The 16,679-nt window shown below is 43.7% G+C and overlaps 1 protein-coding gene and 1 long non-coding RNA gene across 2 annotated transcripts in view; one reads left to right on the top strand and one right to left on the bottom strand.

Annotated features, from left to right (window-relative positions):
• LOC146776322 (polycystin-1-like protein 2) overlaps positions 1 to 16,679 on the top strand; it is a 508,528-nt gene that overhangs the window by 7,295 nt on the left and 484,554 nt on the right. The window contains exon 3 of the mRNA XM_085637372.1: positions 5,382 to 5,448. Within this exon, the coding sequence (XP_085493498.1) occupies positions 5,382 to 5,448 (67 nt within the window). The remainder of the gene's footprint in view (positions 1 to 5,381; positions 5,449 to 16,679) is intronic.
• Positions 1 to 16,679, bottom strand: part of LOC146776324 (uncharacterized) — a 44,029-nt gene that overhangs the window by 16,477 nt on the left and 10,873 nt on the right. Inside the window, exon 2 of the long non-coding RNA XR_014971958.1 lies at positions 5,178 to 5,253. This is a non-coding gene — a long non-coding RNA (uncharacterized LOC146776324). The remainder of the gene's footprint in view (positions 1 to 5,177; positions 5,254 to 16,679) is intronic.

Raw genomic sequence — 16,679 nt, 5'->3', positions numbered from 1 at the left:
TCGTATTTTCAGTAAAGTAGTTTGTGAGTGTGTCACAAGTGGTTGTTTAGAATGCTTGGTCCTCCGGCACAGTGAGCTGTAGAAGCCAAGTTGGCAGCAAGGTGCATCGCCTCCAGTTTAGTCGCAGAAGGAAGTGGTTGTGGTCTGAAAGGGTCCTACCCAAATACTCTGTATCTGACATAAGTAGTTCTGTAGCCAGGTGGCAGAGAAATTGATCGAGTCTAACTTGTAAATTGTGTATGGGGGAGGAATTAAAGGAGAATTCCCCAACGTCTGGATGAAGCACTCTCCATCTATCAACTAGTGACCATTGTATGGCCCATTGCACTAAGTAGGCAATGTAACATTAATGGGGGAATTTGGGAGGGGGTTGTGAGCGGTCCAATGTGGTGTGACGAACACAATTAAAGTCCCCCTAGTATCCAGGGTAGGTGAGACCAGCGCGTTAAGTGGGCTGAGAGGGTGTCCAAGAAGTATGACTGATCAATATTTGGCAAGGAAACACTAACCAGTAACACTGCAACTCCATAAAATATTCCCTCAACTAGGACCTAACGCCTGTCTGGGTATGTCTCTACTGTGACATGGTGGAAGGGTACTGCCGATCAGATCCAGGTATACATCCCTCTTGCATACCCAAAATAACCAGTGCCGTAACATTGGTCCCTCCAGTGCTTTTGGACTTTGGTATCCCTTGCTTAGCAAGGTGGGCTTCTGCCAGAAATGCAATATGTGCATCCTGCCACTTCAGATACAAATACACAGAATATCAATCCAAGGTGTATTCATGCCACCAATGTGCCAAGTCATGAGAGATAATTTATCAATTAAATATTTGAGAGGGTGAGGCTGGGGTTGATAGGGGAAATAGAAGCTACAATGCACAGCCAAGCACTCCTGTGGCATCTCATACAGTATAATACATGATAGGCTCAACAAAATGAATTTCCCAACTCCCAATGGTTGGTCTTCATAAAGATAAGCAGGTCCTTGTTCACATTTACACTTCCTTACTTTCATGTGTCTAAACCCTAAAGTCTGGGTATGATATTCGCTGTACTCTTGTATTTGTTTAGCAACCTCCCATTTGAAGACTTTACCTTGGTAAGAAAGTTTTTCTGATTGATCAGTAGGTAGGTAGTCAACCATCAGTTTCTTTAGTAACGGAGTGATGCCTGCCTGATGCACGTATCAGAGACTCTTCACATTCAGGCAGCACTCTAAAGAGGTTAGCAAATTCTGCAACAGATATTTGTGGGAATCCCTTGCCACAAGATGCTCGTCAATACTCCACTAGAAAAGTTTACAATTTGATCCTTTTTTCTGATATGATCACTAAATCAGTTTCCATGGACTTGGATGTCAAATATGCAGATTCTAAAAACAAAAGATAGGAGGATATAAGGATGGCAAAAGACCAGCATAATCTGTTATATTTTGCTTCAGATAATGTCAATAGTCAACAGTGTTTTGGGTCAGCAATATATTTCTTTTAAGTCACAGAAATACCAAATTATTTTCCTTGACTGATTTGTTGCCTTACTGATGGATCCAGCATATTGCTCATATGGCTTCTCAGGTAAATCCTCATAGGTAAATTTAAAAAAACATTTGTGTCCATGTCATTGTTAAATTATTACTGCTGGCATTTCTGGTTTCCTTGCTTCTCTTTTTTTTAGGTTGGCGAGTGCTTCTGTGTACCATTTCTTGAGATGCTCTCAGCTCTTATTTTGTTCTTATCTGTCTTGGGGGGGGGGTGCTGTCAGGTGTAATAGTGGGCTTTATCAGATCTTATGATCAAGAATCATTATGAAAGCCTAAAACAAATGTGACTGTCATTGGTCTGAGGGAGCACATAGGGCAGATCTCTTTATGTCAATAGGGGTTAGTCCTGCTCGTAGTAATGAAATTCCATCTGATTTCTCCTCTGAATCCAGGGCTTGTACTGCGGGCTCGCACCGGTGTGATGTGGTGCATTTTTGCTTTCTCTATTGGTCGCCCCTCCGTCGGTCAGCTCAAGACCCGTTCTTTCAAATTTTCCCCCTCTTAGATGGTCGGAGAGTTCCATGGTGACAACTGAGTTTCCCCAGAGGATGAGTGAACAAAGCACCTAGCAGACCTTGATTGCTGAGGGGATTTCAACATTGGAGATTATAGAAATTGCGCTGGATGGGCCACCCATTTAGACAAGTATGCTAATGCCATTCCCACCGGCATCCTTTCTCTCTGTATCCATCATACTTCTATTGTTTACGGGAACAGTAAATATGTTACACTTGAGCTATCTCCAGGAATAAAATAAGTGGGGTCAACTCCGCGATGCGAGCATGGCTGGTTGATGGAGACATTTTTTAGGGAACAGTCTGCCAAGAAGGTGGATAACCTTAAATGAGATAGCCAGGCCATGGCTGGTGTGGTGTCTACACCGGTTCAGCCGCACGTCGGCTGAGCTCTCAAACCTGTGGTGAGGCCCTGCTTCATATGGTCCATTGTACACAGTAGATATCTGCTGAGATGAACGAAGAGTGTGTGGACTGTGCAGTGCAGGATCACTCACTAAAATGACTTGTGTCCTTTACTCTGTAAATTAGCCGTTTGAAAGGTTGTCCAGCACCTAAAACATTCTTCAGTTGTTATAACTTTGTTTTCAATGATGATTCTGATTTTGGTGCCTCATTTTGGCCTCAGAGGTTTTGTATTTGCTATTGTATTTCAACATACACCCCACTGCACACACTAATTTTCATTTTTAGTAAACTGCCAAATTGAAGTGATACTTTAGTACCTATGACTACATTTCTAAAGGTAGGTTTTTTTGTAACAGAGCAAACATTCTTAATATTTTTTTATAACAAATGTTATTTGGTTATTCTAGAGAAGTTTGGGTCGTGGCCCTACAAGTACCTGTAAAAATAATAGGGCAGATAAATCAGGAATACCAGCATTTTTAAATGATTGCAATGCCTGTGAAACATGCAGGGTACATAATGTAAACAACATGCAGACTGTACCAGATTCAAGTAATCGTACCAAGGATACATTCATAGAATGGCAGGCTATTACATAATGTGGAACAAAGTGGTCAGTGGAAGTATATATACATAGTGATTTCTGTTAGGGGTCCGTAGATGGTAAAGGGGAAAGATCGATCCAACGGTATGTCGCCCAGCGGGCCCAAATTCTTCTGTGTTTTTGGGGCCAGCCACAGGCCCAAAACACCGCAATCTCCGCACCCATACATTTGTCTAGTTCGGTCTTCCAGTTGCCTATAGTCGACATTCTTGATATTTAAGGTTAATACTATGCAGGATGCTTGATCTCCGATTAACTGTTATTTATTCATTTTTTAATATGAGCAACAGATTTGACGCTTTCTCAAGGATTACTTCTGCATGTCATAGGTATGGGTACTTTTTTACTAGACTTACTTGGAAGTGCACCTAATTGTATGTTGCTCCTTCCTTCACGGCTATACTTTGTGTGGCTCACTCACTACTTTTGAAGAACACCTTGCTTTCTTAATGGTGTAACTTCGTCTATGAGAGTTCCTATTCTGATCATCTTTGGTGCAATGACTGTCTTGCTTCGCCTTTCAGATAATACAGAATCTCCCACATGGTGGCTTAAAACAGGGCAAAGCAGGAGACATAACACAGCACCTTTAGAAAAAGGTTTTATGTTACAAAATGCAAAGACTCTCTGATTTTGGTGCCTCATTTTGGCCTCAGAGGTTTTGTATTTGCTATTGTATTTCAACATACACCCCACTGCACACACTAATTTTCATTTTTAGTAAACTGCCAAATTGAAGTGATACTTTAGTACCTATGACTACATTTCTAAAGGTAGGTTTTTTTGTAACAGAGCAAACATTCTTAATATTTTTTTATAACAAATGTTATTTGGTTATTCTAGAGAAGTTTGGGTCGTGGCCCTACAAGTACCTGTAAAAATAATAGGGCAGATAAATCAGGAATACCAGCATTTTTAAATGATTGCAATGCCTGTGAAACATGCAGGGTACATAATGTAAACAACATGCAGACTGTACCAGATTCAAGTAATCGTACCAAGGATACATTCATAGAATGGCAGGCTATTACATAATGTGGAACAAAGTGGTCAGTGGAAGTATATATACATAGTGATTTCTGTTAGGGGTCCGTAGATGGTAAAGGGGGAAGATCGATCCAACGGTATGTCGCCCAGCGGGCCCAAATTCTTCTGTGTTTTTGGGGCCAGCCACAGGCCCAAAACACCGCAATCTCCGCACCCATACATTTGTCTAGTTCGGTCTTCCAGTTGCCTATAGTCGACATTCTTGATATTTAAGGTTAATACTATGCAGGATGCTTGATCTCCGATTAACTGTTATTTATTCATTTTTTAATATGAGCAACAGATTTGACGCTTTCTCAAGGATTACTTCTGCATGTCATAGGTATGGGTACTTTTTTACTAGACTTACTTGGAAGTGCACCTAATTGTATGTTGCTCCTTCCTTCACGGCTATACTTTGTGTGGCTCACTCACTACTTTTGAAGAACACCTTGCTTTCTTAATGGTGTAACTTCGTCTATGAGAGTTCCTATTCTGATCATCTTTGGTGCAATGACTGTCTTGCTTCGCCTTTCAGATAATACAGAATCTCCCACATGGTGGCTTAAAACAGGGCAAAGCAGGAGACATAACACAGCACCTTTAGAAAAAGGTTTTATGTTACAAAATGCAAAGACTCTCTTTTTAGAATAAGGCTTGGGGTTTTATTTTACACAATGCTCTCTAACAGAAAAGAGTTTCAGAGATGCCAAATGCACAAGATTCATATATATAGAGAGATATATATGTTTATATGCAAGCAATAATAACACACTTGATAAATGCAACAGTTAAATGCAAGAATAATACTATGAATAAGCAAGCAGCAAAAAATATGAGATAGGACTCAAGCAGATATCATATAGGACGTCCTGCAAGAGATCAGAAAGATATATACACTGAATATATCAAATGATTATTTTGGATGTGCACCTCACTCAGTCACACATCACAAAGAAAACACCTCAAATGATCAAAGCCACTGGCCACACATCACAATGTCAATAATCAAAACTCAAACACCTCAAATGATCACAGCCAATGGAAGGACGCATCTAGTCAGAAACAAATCACCTCACCTGATCGTTCACTCGACATCCTTGCCGATACTCGCTGGGGGGCCCGTTCACAGCTGGGTTGGAATCTCGATGGGTCCTATTTAAAAGAAAGATAAATAAGTTGTACTTATGCTCGTCTTACAACTGTTCTATGGTATGACGTCTTTAAACATCATATTTTTAAAAGATTACTTAAATGTCTTAACTATTTGCCTTATTTCATAGGATCAACGATGGTTTCAGGGGCAGAATTTGCAGAGAAGTAAGAGGTCCTTGTCTCAGACTCCTATTGGTAAGAGTATTTGTTGTTGGCCATATCATTTTACTACAGTTATTGTTACTGCCTCAGCTGTGTCTTGTCACTGTTTTTGTCTGTCTGCCTGCCTTGGTCTCCAATCTTCCTGTCTCTCTAACATACTGGAATGCTGCCAACTGGTAGTAAAGAGATATAAGAATCCTCTTGTTGCTACTCCAAGCAGAAGTGATTAACTACTTAATGGAGCATAAATGTACTGTTCCCAAGGAACAGATTTGTCCCGTTTGCTCATTACAGATCTTTATTTCCAGGTACCCTTTTGATCCTCCTGGATGCAGCAGCCTAGGACTTGCTGCACAGTACTTCAGGCAGCTCTTCCCATCTTCCCAGGGCAGTACTGCAATCTGCATCTTTGACTCTTCTAGAAAAGTTAATACTGGTAGGGATATGGAGATGAATCAGATGCTGGCAGACTTGCATCGAATGATGTCAGACACATTTTAGGAAGGCATTTTTCCAATCAAAGAACCAAGGATGCCTTTATCTAACTACAAAATGGTTCCAACGCATCACACAGAAAACTTGAGGTAATGGAATTGAGAATGTAAAGTCAGAGAGGGCACCAAGGGGCATCATTCCTCCACCTGTCAGTGCCATCCACCTACATGCAGTAGACCCACTACGAATTTGCTGGGCATCCCATACTTACCTTCCTAGGCAACTAAGGAGCTAGCATACTTCTACTTCCTATTCACAGACTTAGGCGAGGTACAAAGCACAAGATTTAAGGGAAGAGTCAGGGCCTTTTTAAAGGACCACCGGACCACCCATCCCATCTTTTCCTGAGCATAGAGTTTGCTGCTGGTGAGCTGAAGGCATAATCAAAGGGAGTAAGCCATCCCTGACTTCCAAATATAGTGGCCCCTATCATGTACATCAACTTGCACACCTCTTTCAAAATGGCATGTCTGAGAACAAAAACGATAAGCCACAATCCTCCAGAACCATTTCTGAGTTCACTAAACTGCTGTTATACATTTTCAAGTTTTCTATGCTCAATTTCTATCTCCAGCTCATTTAGAAGTGAGCCTACGTCATGAATGGAAGTTGTGCAGCATCCTGAGTCAGGCAATTAAATCACTATTGCAAACTTTCAAAAAGAAACGGGAATGCAGAGATACTTTCAACCCTTCCTCCTTGGGTTCCTGCTAGGCTGGTCCGAACGAAGCTGCTGCCCAGGTTTTCCGTCTGGACTTCAGACATTATCATCTGTGTGTTTACCATTGCCCAATCCACGGTTAGGACACACCTTTATGAGGTCCAGCAAATGTTTAATAGGGGTACTAAAGTTACAGGTGGCACTCAACTCAATTTTGGGTAATTTGCAAGAATTCTAGTAATAGAACTTGAATTCTTTTTTAATCTATGAGTTTACCGAGACCCATTCTATTTTCTGATTGGTTTACAATATCCTTAGGCATTTGTGATAGGTTCCTCCCAGTATAATTTGAGGACCCGATGGTAGATTTAGTTTTCTTAAGTTTTAGGTTTCCCTTAATTGGTAAATCTACACAGTGCTGTGTGTACTTTTTCTGTGTTCAAGTGTACTGTAGCAAAATGAGGCAGGCAATGGAACAGGATAAATTGAATCTAATGCAACTTCAAATGTGGAAGAGCAAACCATCAATAGAACCCCCAACAGTGTAGCTTTCCTTTAACAACAGCTTGAATTATCCACACACTCTTTCTCTTTCTGTAACGGGCCCTACAGTGCAATACGTGCAAAGTTGATCTTTACTTGATCACCATTCTTGGAGATAGTTTGCCCTAAATATAACTGTCCTCCTTAATGGTCAACCCACTATCTCGTAATTCAGCTCTAGACCTCACACATACATCAATCTATCATATTCCTCGACATTGCACCTATGGATTAATATAGACTGATGAAAATCATTATGCCCCTACACAAACATCAAAAAGACACTGCATAGGCCTTTAAAGGACAGGTCTCACACTCTGCATAGGCAACGTATTGAACTTGTAAAGTCTAAACAAAGATACAAGTGGGGTCCTTGGACATGAGTCTATAAGATTGTTTTGATGGCAAGTAGATGAAAACTCCACAGAGCTTTAGATCATAATTAAACTTTGACATGCTAACATCTCTCCAATATTGTATATTGAGTGCAGGTCTACTAGGCCTAACCCAGAAGCAGTTTGTGCTGGACAGAATGTGGGGAGGTAGGCACAATGACACATCTACTGTGGTCCAGTCATGATTTGACTTTATTCAGGGGCGAGTGATTGAATGGATGCCACGGGGTCTTGGATAGGAGAATGCCCAGAAGTGGTACTGCTAGGTAGCCCTTCCAAAATAATCTACTTTTTGCACTCCAGGGAGGGGAAAGTGATCTCACACATGGTTCTGGTATCGGAACAGTCCATACTGGGGCAGTAGGGTTCCTGTTTTCCCCTTCAGGAGAAGCATGGCTTAAGAAACTATATGTGCCGTGGGAATGGAAGAAATGGTCACACCAGTGCAGGGACGAGAGAAGTACGTAAGAAAATACCGAGTTCTACTCCTGGACTATCTTGACAAAGAATTTGAAGAACTGAATTTTGACGAAATGTTATGAGTCCTGAACATCCAAATTACTCCAACCTGGGCTGTTACTACAGATGAAAGGGTGTAATGCCCCTTTTTTAAGGATATTGTGCAACATGATTGTAGACTCACGGATAAGTGAGCAAGAGGGAGAGAGCTAAGCTTAAGCCCATACAAGAGTCCCCGAGGTGGGGAAAGAAATCTTGGCTTGGAGGGTGGGGGCAGTTGACAGGGAGAACTGGGAAGACTGAGTTTTTGTCAACTGTTTCTTGGCTTGTTTTTATCTATATTTCTTTTATTCCGTTTAGCAGTTATACAACATTACCATTAAAGTACATTCCCCAGCCCCCCTCCCTACCCACCACTCCAAACAAAGAGAGAGGAGCATATCACAGTGAGTACATTTCAACATTAGCATATACATGGCGTCTGGGCAGTATAACCAGCATAGCATGAGTCATCGTTTCAAATACCATCATATCATCACCATGTACATATCTGGTAGTTAATCATCACTAGTCTGCATCCAGCCAGACTGCATGGTTTTCCATTTCATGCTGGAAACGGACTTCCACTAAGTCCCATTCCATTCCATTCCATTCTGCCCGCCTGCCCTGTTCCGTTGTATAACAATCTGTGGTACCCCACATTCAGTACGTACCCATCTCGCATATTCCCACAGCTATTGCTTCTGGGTGGGTAGCCACTCAGTCATCCAACTCAGTGCTATACATTTCTTGGCAACTGTCCATCCTAACTCTAATACCTTCTCTACATGTTTAGTGTAGATCACCGACCCCAGTAAGCACATCTGAATCGTCGGCTGCAGTTGTAAATCGGTTATTTCCCCCAAAGCCTTGGCAACCGCTCCCCAATAGGCTCCCAAGCCTGTGCATATAGGTCCCCTCTGCTATCCTGCATTTGGGGCACTGCTTCGGGTGGAGGGGTCCAGCCTGTGCAGCCACTGCGGTGGGACGTAGCCCTTGGGAATGCAATTACAGTGTATAAGTCTCCAGCATGCATTGCATATGATTTTTCTCAAGCTACCCAACATAGATACTCAATCCCGTTCCCGCAACTACATACCCGTCACCATCGCATTGTGTCTTCAGTGTTGCAATACGGGTAGGCTGTACATGGTATAAATAATATATAGATCCGAGTAATGAGTTTGCACTCACCTCCCATATCTGGGAGTGTTTGATTTAAATCGGTTCATGTGGGACCCTTGCCCAGGCCTTGCGAACAGCCTCCGCCGACCAGCATACACCAGGAAACCTCCACCCGCAACCCTCCCATCTAGCACAGGAGGCTGCATACCCCACCATTTGGCCATCGTCAAATGAATCTCCCAGGTTACCTGGGTTACCCTCCTTCCCACTACGGTTTAGGAATAAAGGGAGCATAGGGCTGATCCCGGTGTACCAAGGGACCAGCTGCTGCAATACTCTTCCCCATCTTTTTTTTATGCCTGTTACCGTATTTCCAGAAGGGTCTTGACATAAGCTGGCATTGCCACTCTTTTCTGGCGGGGTACTTGAGGCAATGCCAGTAGCACCCACACTCGGATCATGTGCCCCAAAATCCCCGCAACAGGGTCAGCGCCCCCGTCCTGGAACCACGGTACTGTATGCCTTAAGTGGGTGGCCCAATAATAAATCCTAAATTTAGGTGCCTGTAACCCTCCACTATTCCACAGAAGTTTCAGAACCTCTAGGTTGATTTGTGCCCTCCCAGTCCCCCAGTAAAGCAATCAGGGTAGCCCATCCAATCTGCAAAACTAAGATTCCGGTATACGCATTGGCATGTGTTGTAACACATATAGTGCGCAAGGTAGCACGATCATTTTACTAATTGCAATGCGTCCCATGAGCTACATCGGGAACTGCAACCATTTATGCACAATCTGTTCTAGACCAAACAGTAAAGCACCCACATTGGGATCATATGTTTCAGTCTGATCTGAGCTCAAATACACCCACAGGTATTTCACCGTAGTCAACTGGACTTTGATATTATGTAAGTCTGCCCCCTGTGTCAGTCGGGTGTATGGGATACAACACCAACTTGTCGGCCTTCAGCTGGAACCCTGAATGTACCCCCCAGATCTATGAGTGTAATGTGTACTGTTTACCATGTTGCCAACAGGTTCCTTAGTTTCAGTAGTATGTCGTAGGCATATAATGAGATAACTTCTGGTACGTTTACACATGTGCCCAAAGGTTACTTTGACATCATAGTGGGCATTTCATACATCTAGTTCATCACTTTCTGTATCCCTAACAATCACTTCTAGCTGGCTGTCAATGTTTCTTCTACTTGTGATACTGATCTTGTGTCCTGCTTCCTAAAGAAAGGCAACTTTCTACTTCTGCAGCTACCAGGTGAGTATCAAATAATTTCTGACACAGTTTCCAAGGCACGCATGACTCTCCTGGTAAAAGTAAAACCATGGCGGTTGAGACACACAGTAAAATGTAACACAATATGCTGAAAGAAAATATATTAATACAATAAACAAATAAAACAAGCTAAATAAATAAATTAAAACAGGTCAAAATAATACCTTCACCAGAAAGTCGGACATTCCTCAAAGCAGAAAGAATGACTTTCAAAACACGAACAGGCCCCGACGGTGAGTATCTTTTGTATTATGACTTGAAAAGCAGGATAATGGAATTAGGCCTGTTAATGTTTTTTAAAAGAACATTGGAATGTTGGGAGGTCCATTAAAGACAATGAAGTGGCTCTAGACTTTTAATGGCTGGCATATGCCTTTTGGCCCAGCATTCAAATGTTGGTTTTTTCAGTTTCTTCCCAATTTTATAAGAATTTTCCCTTAAAAAACCTTTAAAGGCTGGAAAAGGAGATTAGCCCTGTTCCATCAGGAGAGGACCTGCAACTACCAAAGCCGGAGATCTCAACGCAAGCGCCCATTTCTGCCTCCGAAGACAAAAATGCAATTACCTTAAAGAAGGTATCGAAAAAGGTTTGGAGAACTCTGAACAACATGGCACGGAAAACCGACTTTCAAGGCTCTGTCAGTTTTCCGTCTAAACAGATGACAATGGCAAGCCACCCATGACCGTGAGGAGCACTGTATCATTGATGACCTATTCACTGTTGACATAGTATACAAGAAAGGACCAAACTCCTCACTTTAGGAAGAACCATGGAGGTAAGCCCCATTTTGATTATATTTGGTCTTGTTCAGTGGGAGGCTGGTGAGGCCTCTCTCTCTCAGCATTACAAAGAAAGCTGATTTTTTATTTGATCCTCCTGGTAAGGAGGGAAATTTGTAAACAATGGTGCTAACCTCGTGCGCCAATGTGGCTAGCCTGGCTAAGGTTAGTAAAGTACTTTAAAGAGGTAAATTGACCGTCTCGACAACTTGGGATTCTTTCTTTCCATAGTCATCAACTACTTCAATGGCTGAGGATTCATTTGCATTACAAATCTAGTGCCAAACAAGTTAGAGTGAAAGTCGTGTATGGCCAGCACTATGGCAAAGCACTCTTTTTCAATAGCCGCCTAGTCTGTTCCCTGGGTTGTAACCTCATATTAATAAAGACTACAGGGCGCTCTCTACCTTTGTCATCCAGCTGAGCTAACACAACTCCAACTCCCTTGTCAGAAGCATCTGTCTGTACATGAAAGGCTGAATGTAGTCAGGAGCTTTCAGTACAGTTGAATTGCATAGTGCCTTTTTCAGTTCCTCAATTGCCCTTTGACACTCCTGAGTCTAGATCACATATATGGGCTGCTTCCTGGAGGTCAAAGCAGACAATAGGGCAACAAAATTTCTGTGGTTCGCCACAAAGTTCCTGTAATACCTAGCAAGTTCTAGAAAGGCCCTCACCTCAGTCGGGGTAGTAGGAACCACACACACCATCAAAGAGTGAATCTTGACATTCAATAGGCAAACATTGCCGTTACCCACCTCATATCCAAGGTAGACTACAGAGGACTGCCCTACCGGACACTTGGTTGCCTTGATGGTCAGGTTTGCCTCTTGTATCCCAGCCAACGCCTGTTCTAGGTGTCATAGTTGGTCCTACCATGAACTGCTAAACAATGAAATGTCATCCATGTAGGCCACATTGAACTCCTCCACCTCTCTACATTCTTTCTGCTTCTCAGGCGTCAATTCAGGGGCTGACTAAACCTTTTCAACAGTGCCATCCTTCATGTCACTATGTAGCAGGTCAGGAAGAGGCTCGCTCACTCTCTTACTCAATATCCTCTGCCATAGTCTTGATATTCATTGTGTAATCTCTCTGCAGGTAAGACTTCAGCTGATTCACATGGAACGCCCTCCTTGGTTCCATTGGAGAGGATGTGGTCCGTCGGCTACGCTGCCGACTTTGGTGCTGGAAACCAGAGTTCAAGCCTCGAGGTCGCGTCCACATCCTGTGATTCTGGGCAAATCACTTAATCTACCCGTGCCTGAATGTGTAATGTAATAACGGTGCTATGTAAAACGTTCCAATACCTTCGGGTCGAGTTTGCGCTATATAAAATGCAAAATAAATAAATTTAAAACAAAATGTTTTTAATTGTGGCCCCTGTGCCCATCAAGTAGATAACATCAGAAATCTTCTGAACTACCTTTTATGGCCCACACCACATGTCCTCCAAAACCCAGGGACAAATAAGCTTCAGTGCCAACATCTCCTGGAGCTTCCTGATACTCAGTCAGCGTAAGTTTCTGGTCGTTCTATTCCTTCATCAGTTTGGCTACTCTGACGGTTTTCTTTTGCCTGACCCATGTATTGCGCCATCAACTTCCTGAGGCCATTCATGCAGTCTACCACACCCTTCTATGGATATTCTGAGTTTCCGTACTACCCGTCTCTGGCTAAAGTGAGTGGACCCCACTCCAGGTGTCCATACAGAACACAGGGACTGAATCCTCCGTCGTTCTGTGGAATCTCTCAGTAGTCAAACATGAGACTTGGCAGGAGAAGGTCCCACTACCTCCTTGGGTTCATTGGCAGCATTCCCATCATGCTTTTATGAGTCTTGTTGAACTGCTCCAATAAACCATTAGTTTGTGGGGTATGCTGTTGAGAAGTGATAGTTCACACCAGCTTGCTCCCACATATACCTCATATATGAGAAGACGAAAGTGGCTCTCATGTCAGAGATTACCGTACTCGAAAATCTGACTGCAGAAAAGATCACTACCACCAGTACCGCCTTTGTAGTCATACAGAGGTACAGCCTTGGAATACCTTGTGACATGATGGACCACAAGATATACTTGTTGCCCAACTGCGGGGGAGGTCGAATAGACCAACTATGTCTATTCCCATCTCCTCGAATGGAACTCCTACTACCAGTAGGTGCATTAATGGTGTCTTTGTTCTCCCTCCTGACTTACCATTCTTCTGGCAAGCTCAACAGTTTTTACAGAACCTGTGTGTCTAACACATCTTGGTTCTTTCTAATACCGAAGTGTCCTGCCAAGGGTAATTAGTTGGCCAATGACAACAGGAAATTTGCCTGCACTAATGGAACCACTAGCCTTCTGCTAGATCCTGGCTTGGGATCCCCCGGCTTACTATGGAGTAGGCCATACTCCCAGCCTACGGAAGTGTTTTCTAACCACTCCTGCCTGGCCTGTGGATGGGCTTACTTACAGAGCCCCACAAGTTGTAGGGCACTCTTCTTGTGCCTTGCAAATCATCCCTGGCAGGCCCTCCAGCAGCAAACAAATCCTGCAGCTCTAGATATGACAAAGGCTCTAGCACCTGGTTTGCTTTGTGAGCCCCATCCTCCTCTCCCTCTGGAGCAGAAGCAGTAACCTCAATGGCCTTTGCCTTCCCAAAGTCAGCCCTTTTCTGCGAGCTACCTTGTTCTTGTCCCTGCAAATCAGGAATGGTCCCAGTCTCCTCCTGAGACTGGTTTGCAGCCTGTGCTATGGTCAACACAACTGATGTGCTCCAAGCTATAAAGGCTTCTGGTCGTGGCACCAAACCAGGAGCCATCAAATCATTGCACATGACAACCAGCACCTTGCTTTTCCATTACCCCAACTATTACTATGGCTGCCTTGCTTTTGAGCTCAATCTCAACTCAGGCAAGAGGGAACTCCATGCCATCCCCACTGGCTACCAAACCTGGACTTACTGTGTTACTGGCGTAATTTGGAAATGGCCTATGTAGCACTTACACACAAGACTCCTAATCATTGGGTGTCCCACCGCTTGCCGCTAATTGTCATAACCCCTTTCAGAGGGCCATGGGGCAACCAGGAGTTACTGGTCCCAACAGGAGGGGGGGGGGGGAGGTAAGGCCTTTTACACCTGTTGTCCAGGACCTCCTGTGGACTCTAAGTAACTGGGTCCTAAGTAACTGGGCCAAGTACTACCCCTTCAGAACTTGACTCTAGTGGTAGTGCAGGTTTAGCCCTCCTCAGGCTTAATGTACCTCCTCTCAACTAATGTGAAATGCTCCAGTATCTCTCAGGGCAGGTCCTTTCCTCCCTTTTACACTAGCTTCCTGCACAAACCACAATGTGTTAGGATGAATGTCCATCGCCACTAGGTTGAGTACAACCGGGCCCTCCTGGGTCCCTTCACCCATGTGTAGCGTACTCGCTATCACTGGTGCAGCTGGTACAGAGTATTTCACCTGACAGTTCCTCTAGTAGTCTAGCACCTGGTAGCACTCAAAGCAAGTCACCACCTTGGACTTGGAAGAACTTTGCTATCCTCCTTTCTCATGATGCTCCTTCCTGGGCATAACATTATCATTCCCATTTCACCTGGGCCCTCTTCTGGTCCCATGAGAATAACCCTGGCCCATTACCCTCCAGCTTGGAAGCTGTCTGTGGAGAGATCGTGTCCCCATGTTGCTTGGAACAATTCTGGTCTCGCCCCTTGTAAACCTTGTCAGCTAACACTGCAAGCTTCTCTGGATCCCTTTCTGTCAGATCAAACAGGTATTGCCTAAGTAGGGTAAAATATTCCTCCTTGAGTCTCTGTCACCATCAGCTAGTTAAGGGACTGAAAACCCTTGGCCTCCATCCCTCTCATCCACTCATTCCAATCACGCAATACACTGTGAATACAGTTCTCAAAAGGAACTCCATCCGATCTATAGCATTCTTTCAACTTCTAAGTGTGCTGGCTTCAGCCCATACCTTTGAATGAGAGCTTCCTTTATTCGTTCATAGACCATCTGGTCTGCCAGAAGCATCCTTCTAATGACGGCTGCCTCTTCCAATGGCACGTGGCTCATTAAAGCAGCTGCCTTAGACAACACATTCAAGGACCTCAAAACTCACAAACCATTACAAGATATTGTGCCTGTCTACATACATGTGTACTAGCTCTATTGAAATCTTGGCTACAACCTGGCATTAACTGGAGGTTGAGAGTTGTAACTGCTGCCCTCCTAAGCTTCTCCCTCTCAGTGCCTCTTTTCGCTCTCAAACCCTCTTTCCCTTTCCTCGTTTCCCGCTCTCCTAACTGCTCTTCCCGGGCCCATTCTTCCCGTCTCTCCCATTTCCTTTCCTATTTTTCCAGGTGAGCTAACCTCAGCTTTCCCTCTCAAACTCCCAGGCTTTCTCCTCCTGCTCAGCTTTAGCTTTGTAGAGTGCCAACTGCAAAGTTCAAAGTCTATGCTAGACTCAACTCATCCAAATGATTTACTCCGGAAATCAGTGACAGTGGTACCCTAGAAATTAAAAGGGGGGTTTGTGCGGGTGTAATTCTAGAAAGCAATTTAGGGGACATACTTGGTGTGTCTAGAATAGATCTGTTCCAAGAGGACACAATAGCCTGTCACACAGTGCTCTCCTTCTGTGTTCCTACCATGGTTCCCTCCCCAGAGCCGTTCATATTGTCATCCCTTTCATCCAGGCTATCAAATCGGTCACTATTGAAATCAACAAGGACCTCCTTATCCCTGACTCTGACAGGCCTCCACCCTCTGTCCCTACATAGATCCTTTAGCTGATCTACAGATATGGTGCTATCGTCTATTCCCAAGCCTGTGTTCTCCATTATTTACGTGAGCAGACTTTGTGTGTTAAAACAGGACTTATATGCATACTTACACCCGAGACTCCTAATCGCTGGGAGTCCCACAGCTTTCCTCCAATGGTCATCATAACCCCTTTCAAAATGCCATGGGCCAACCAGGAGTTACTGGTCCCAACCATAGGGGGTGAAGGCCTTTTACTCCTGAAGCCTGGGACCTCATTTACTATGGGCTCTGAGTAACTGAGCCAAGTACTACCCCTTCAGCACTTGACTCTAGTGATAATGCGGATTGGGCAGTCAAAGTTTTTTCAGGGGGAGGTGGGTGCAAGTTTTACACAGGTACAAGTCTCTAAATACGCTCAGCAACCCCAATAAATGAATGTCCAGCCAGCTACTTTAATGAAAAAGTTAGTATTTATATTCGAACACAAAGTGAAATACGCCACACAACAAATAATATGTGCAGTGTTTCCAGGCTACCACTCTATTCTTGTCCAGGCAAGATCCTGAGTCCCACTGGTTACTAACTCCAGGTATACCCCATTCACATAAAGCAACATTCAGGCTAGTACCTTCTAGTAAGTACGCTTCTTGGAAGTTCCACAATGGCTTTCGAAGTCAAAAACCTAAAGGCCATGGTGCTATAGTCAGAGTAAGTTTCTTTAAGG

This window comes from Triturus cristatus, chromosome 12 (assembly GCF_964204655.1).
Source record: "Triturus cristatus chromosome 12, aTriCri1.1, whole genome shotgun sequence".
In the NCBI taxonomy this organism is placed as follows: Eukaryota; Metazoa; Chordata; class Amphibia; order Caudata; family Salamandridae; genus Triturus; species Triturus cristatus.
The sequence above is the reverse complement of the archived record's forward strand: the minus strand, read 5'-3'. Positions and strand labels throughout refer to the sequence as shown.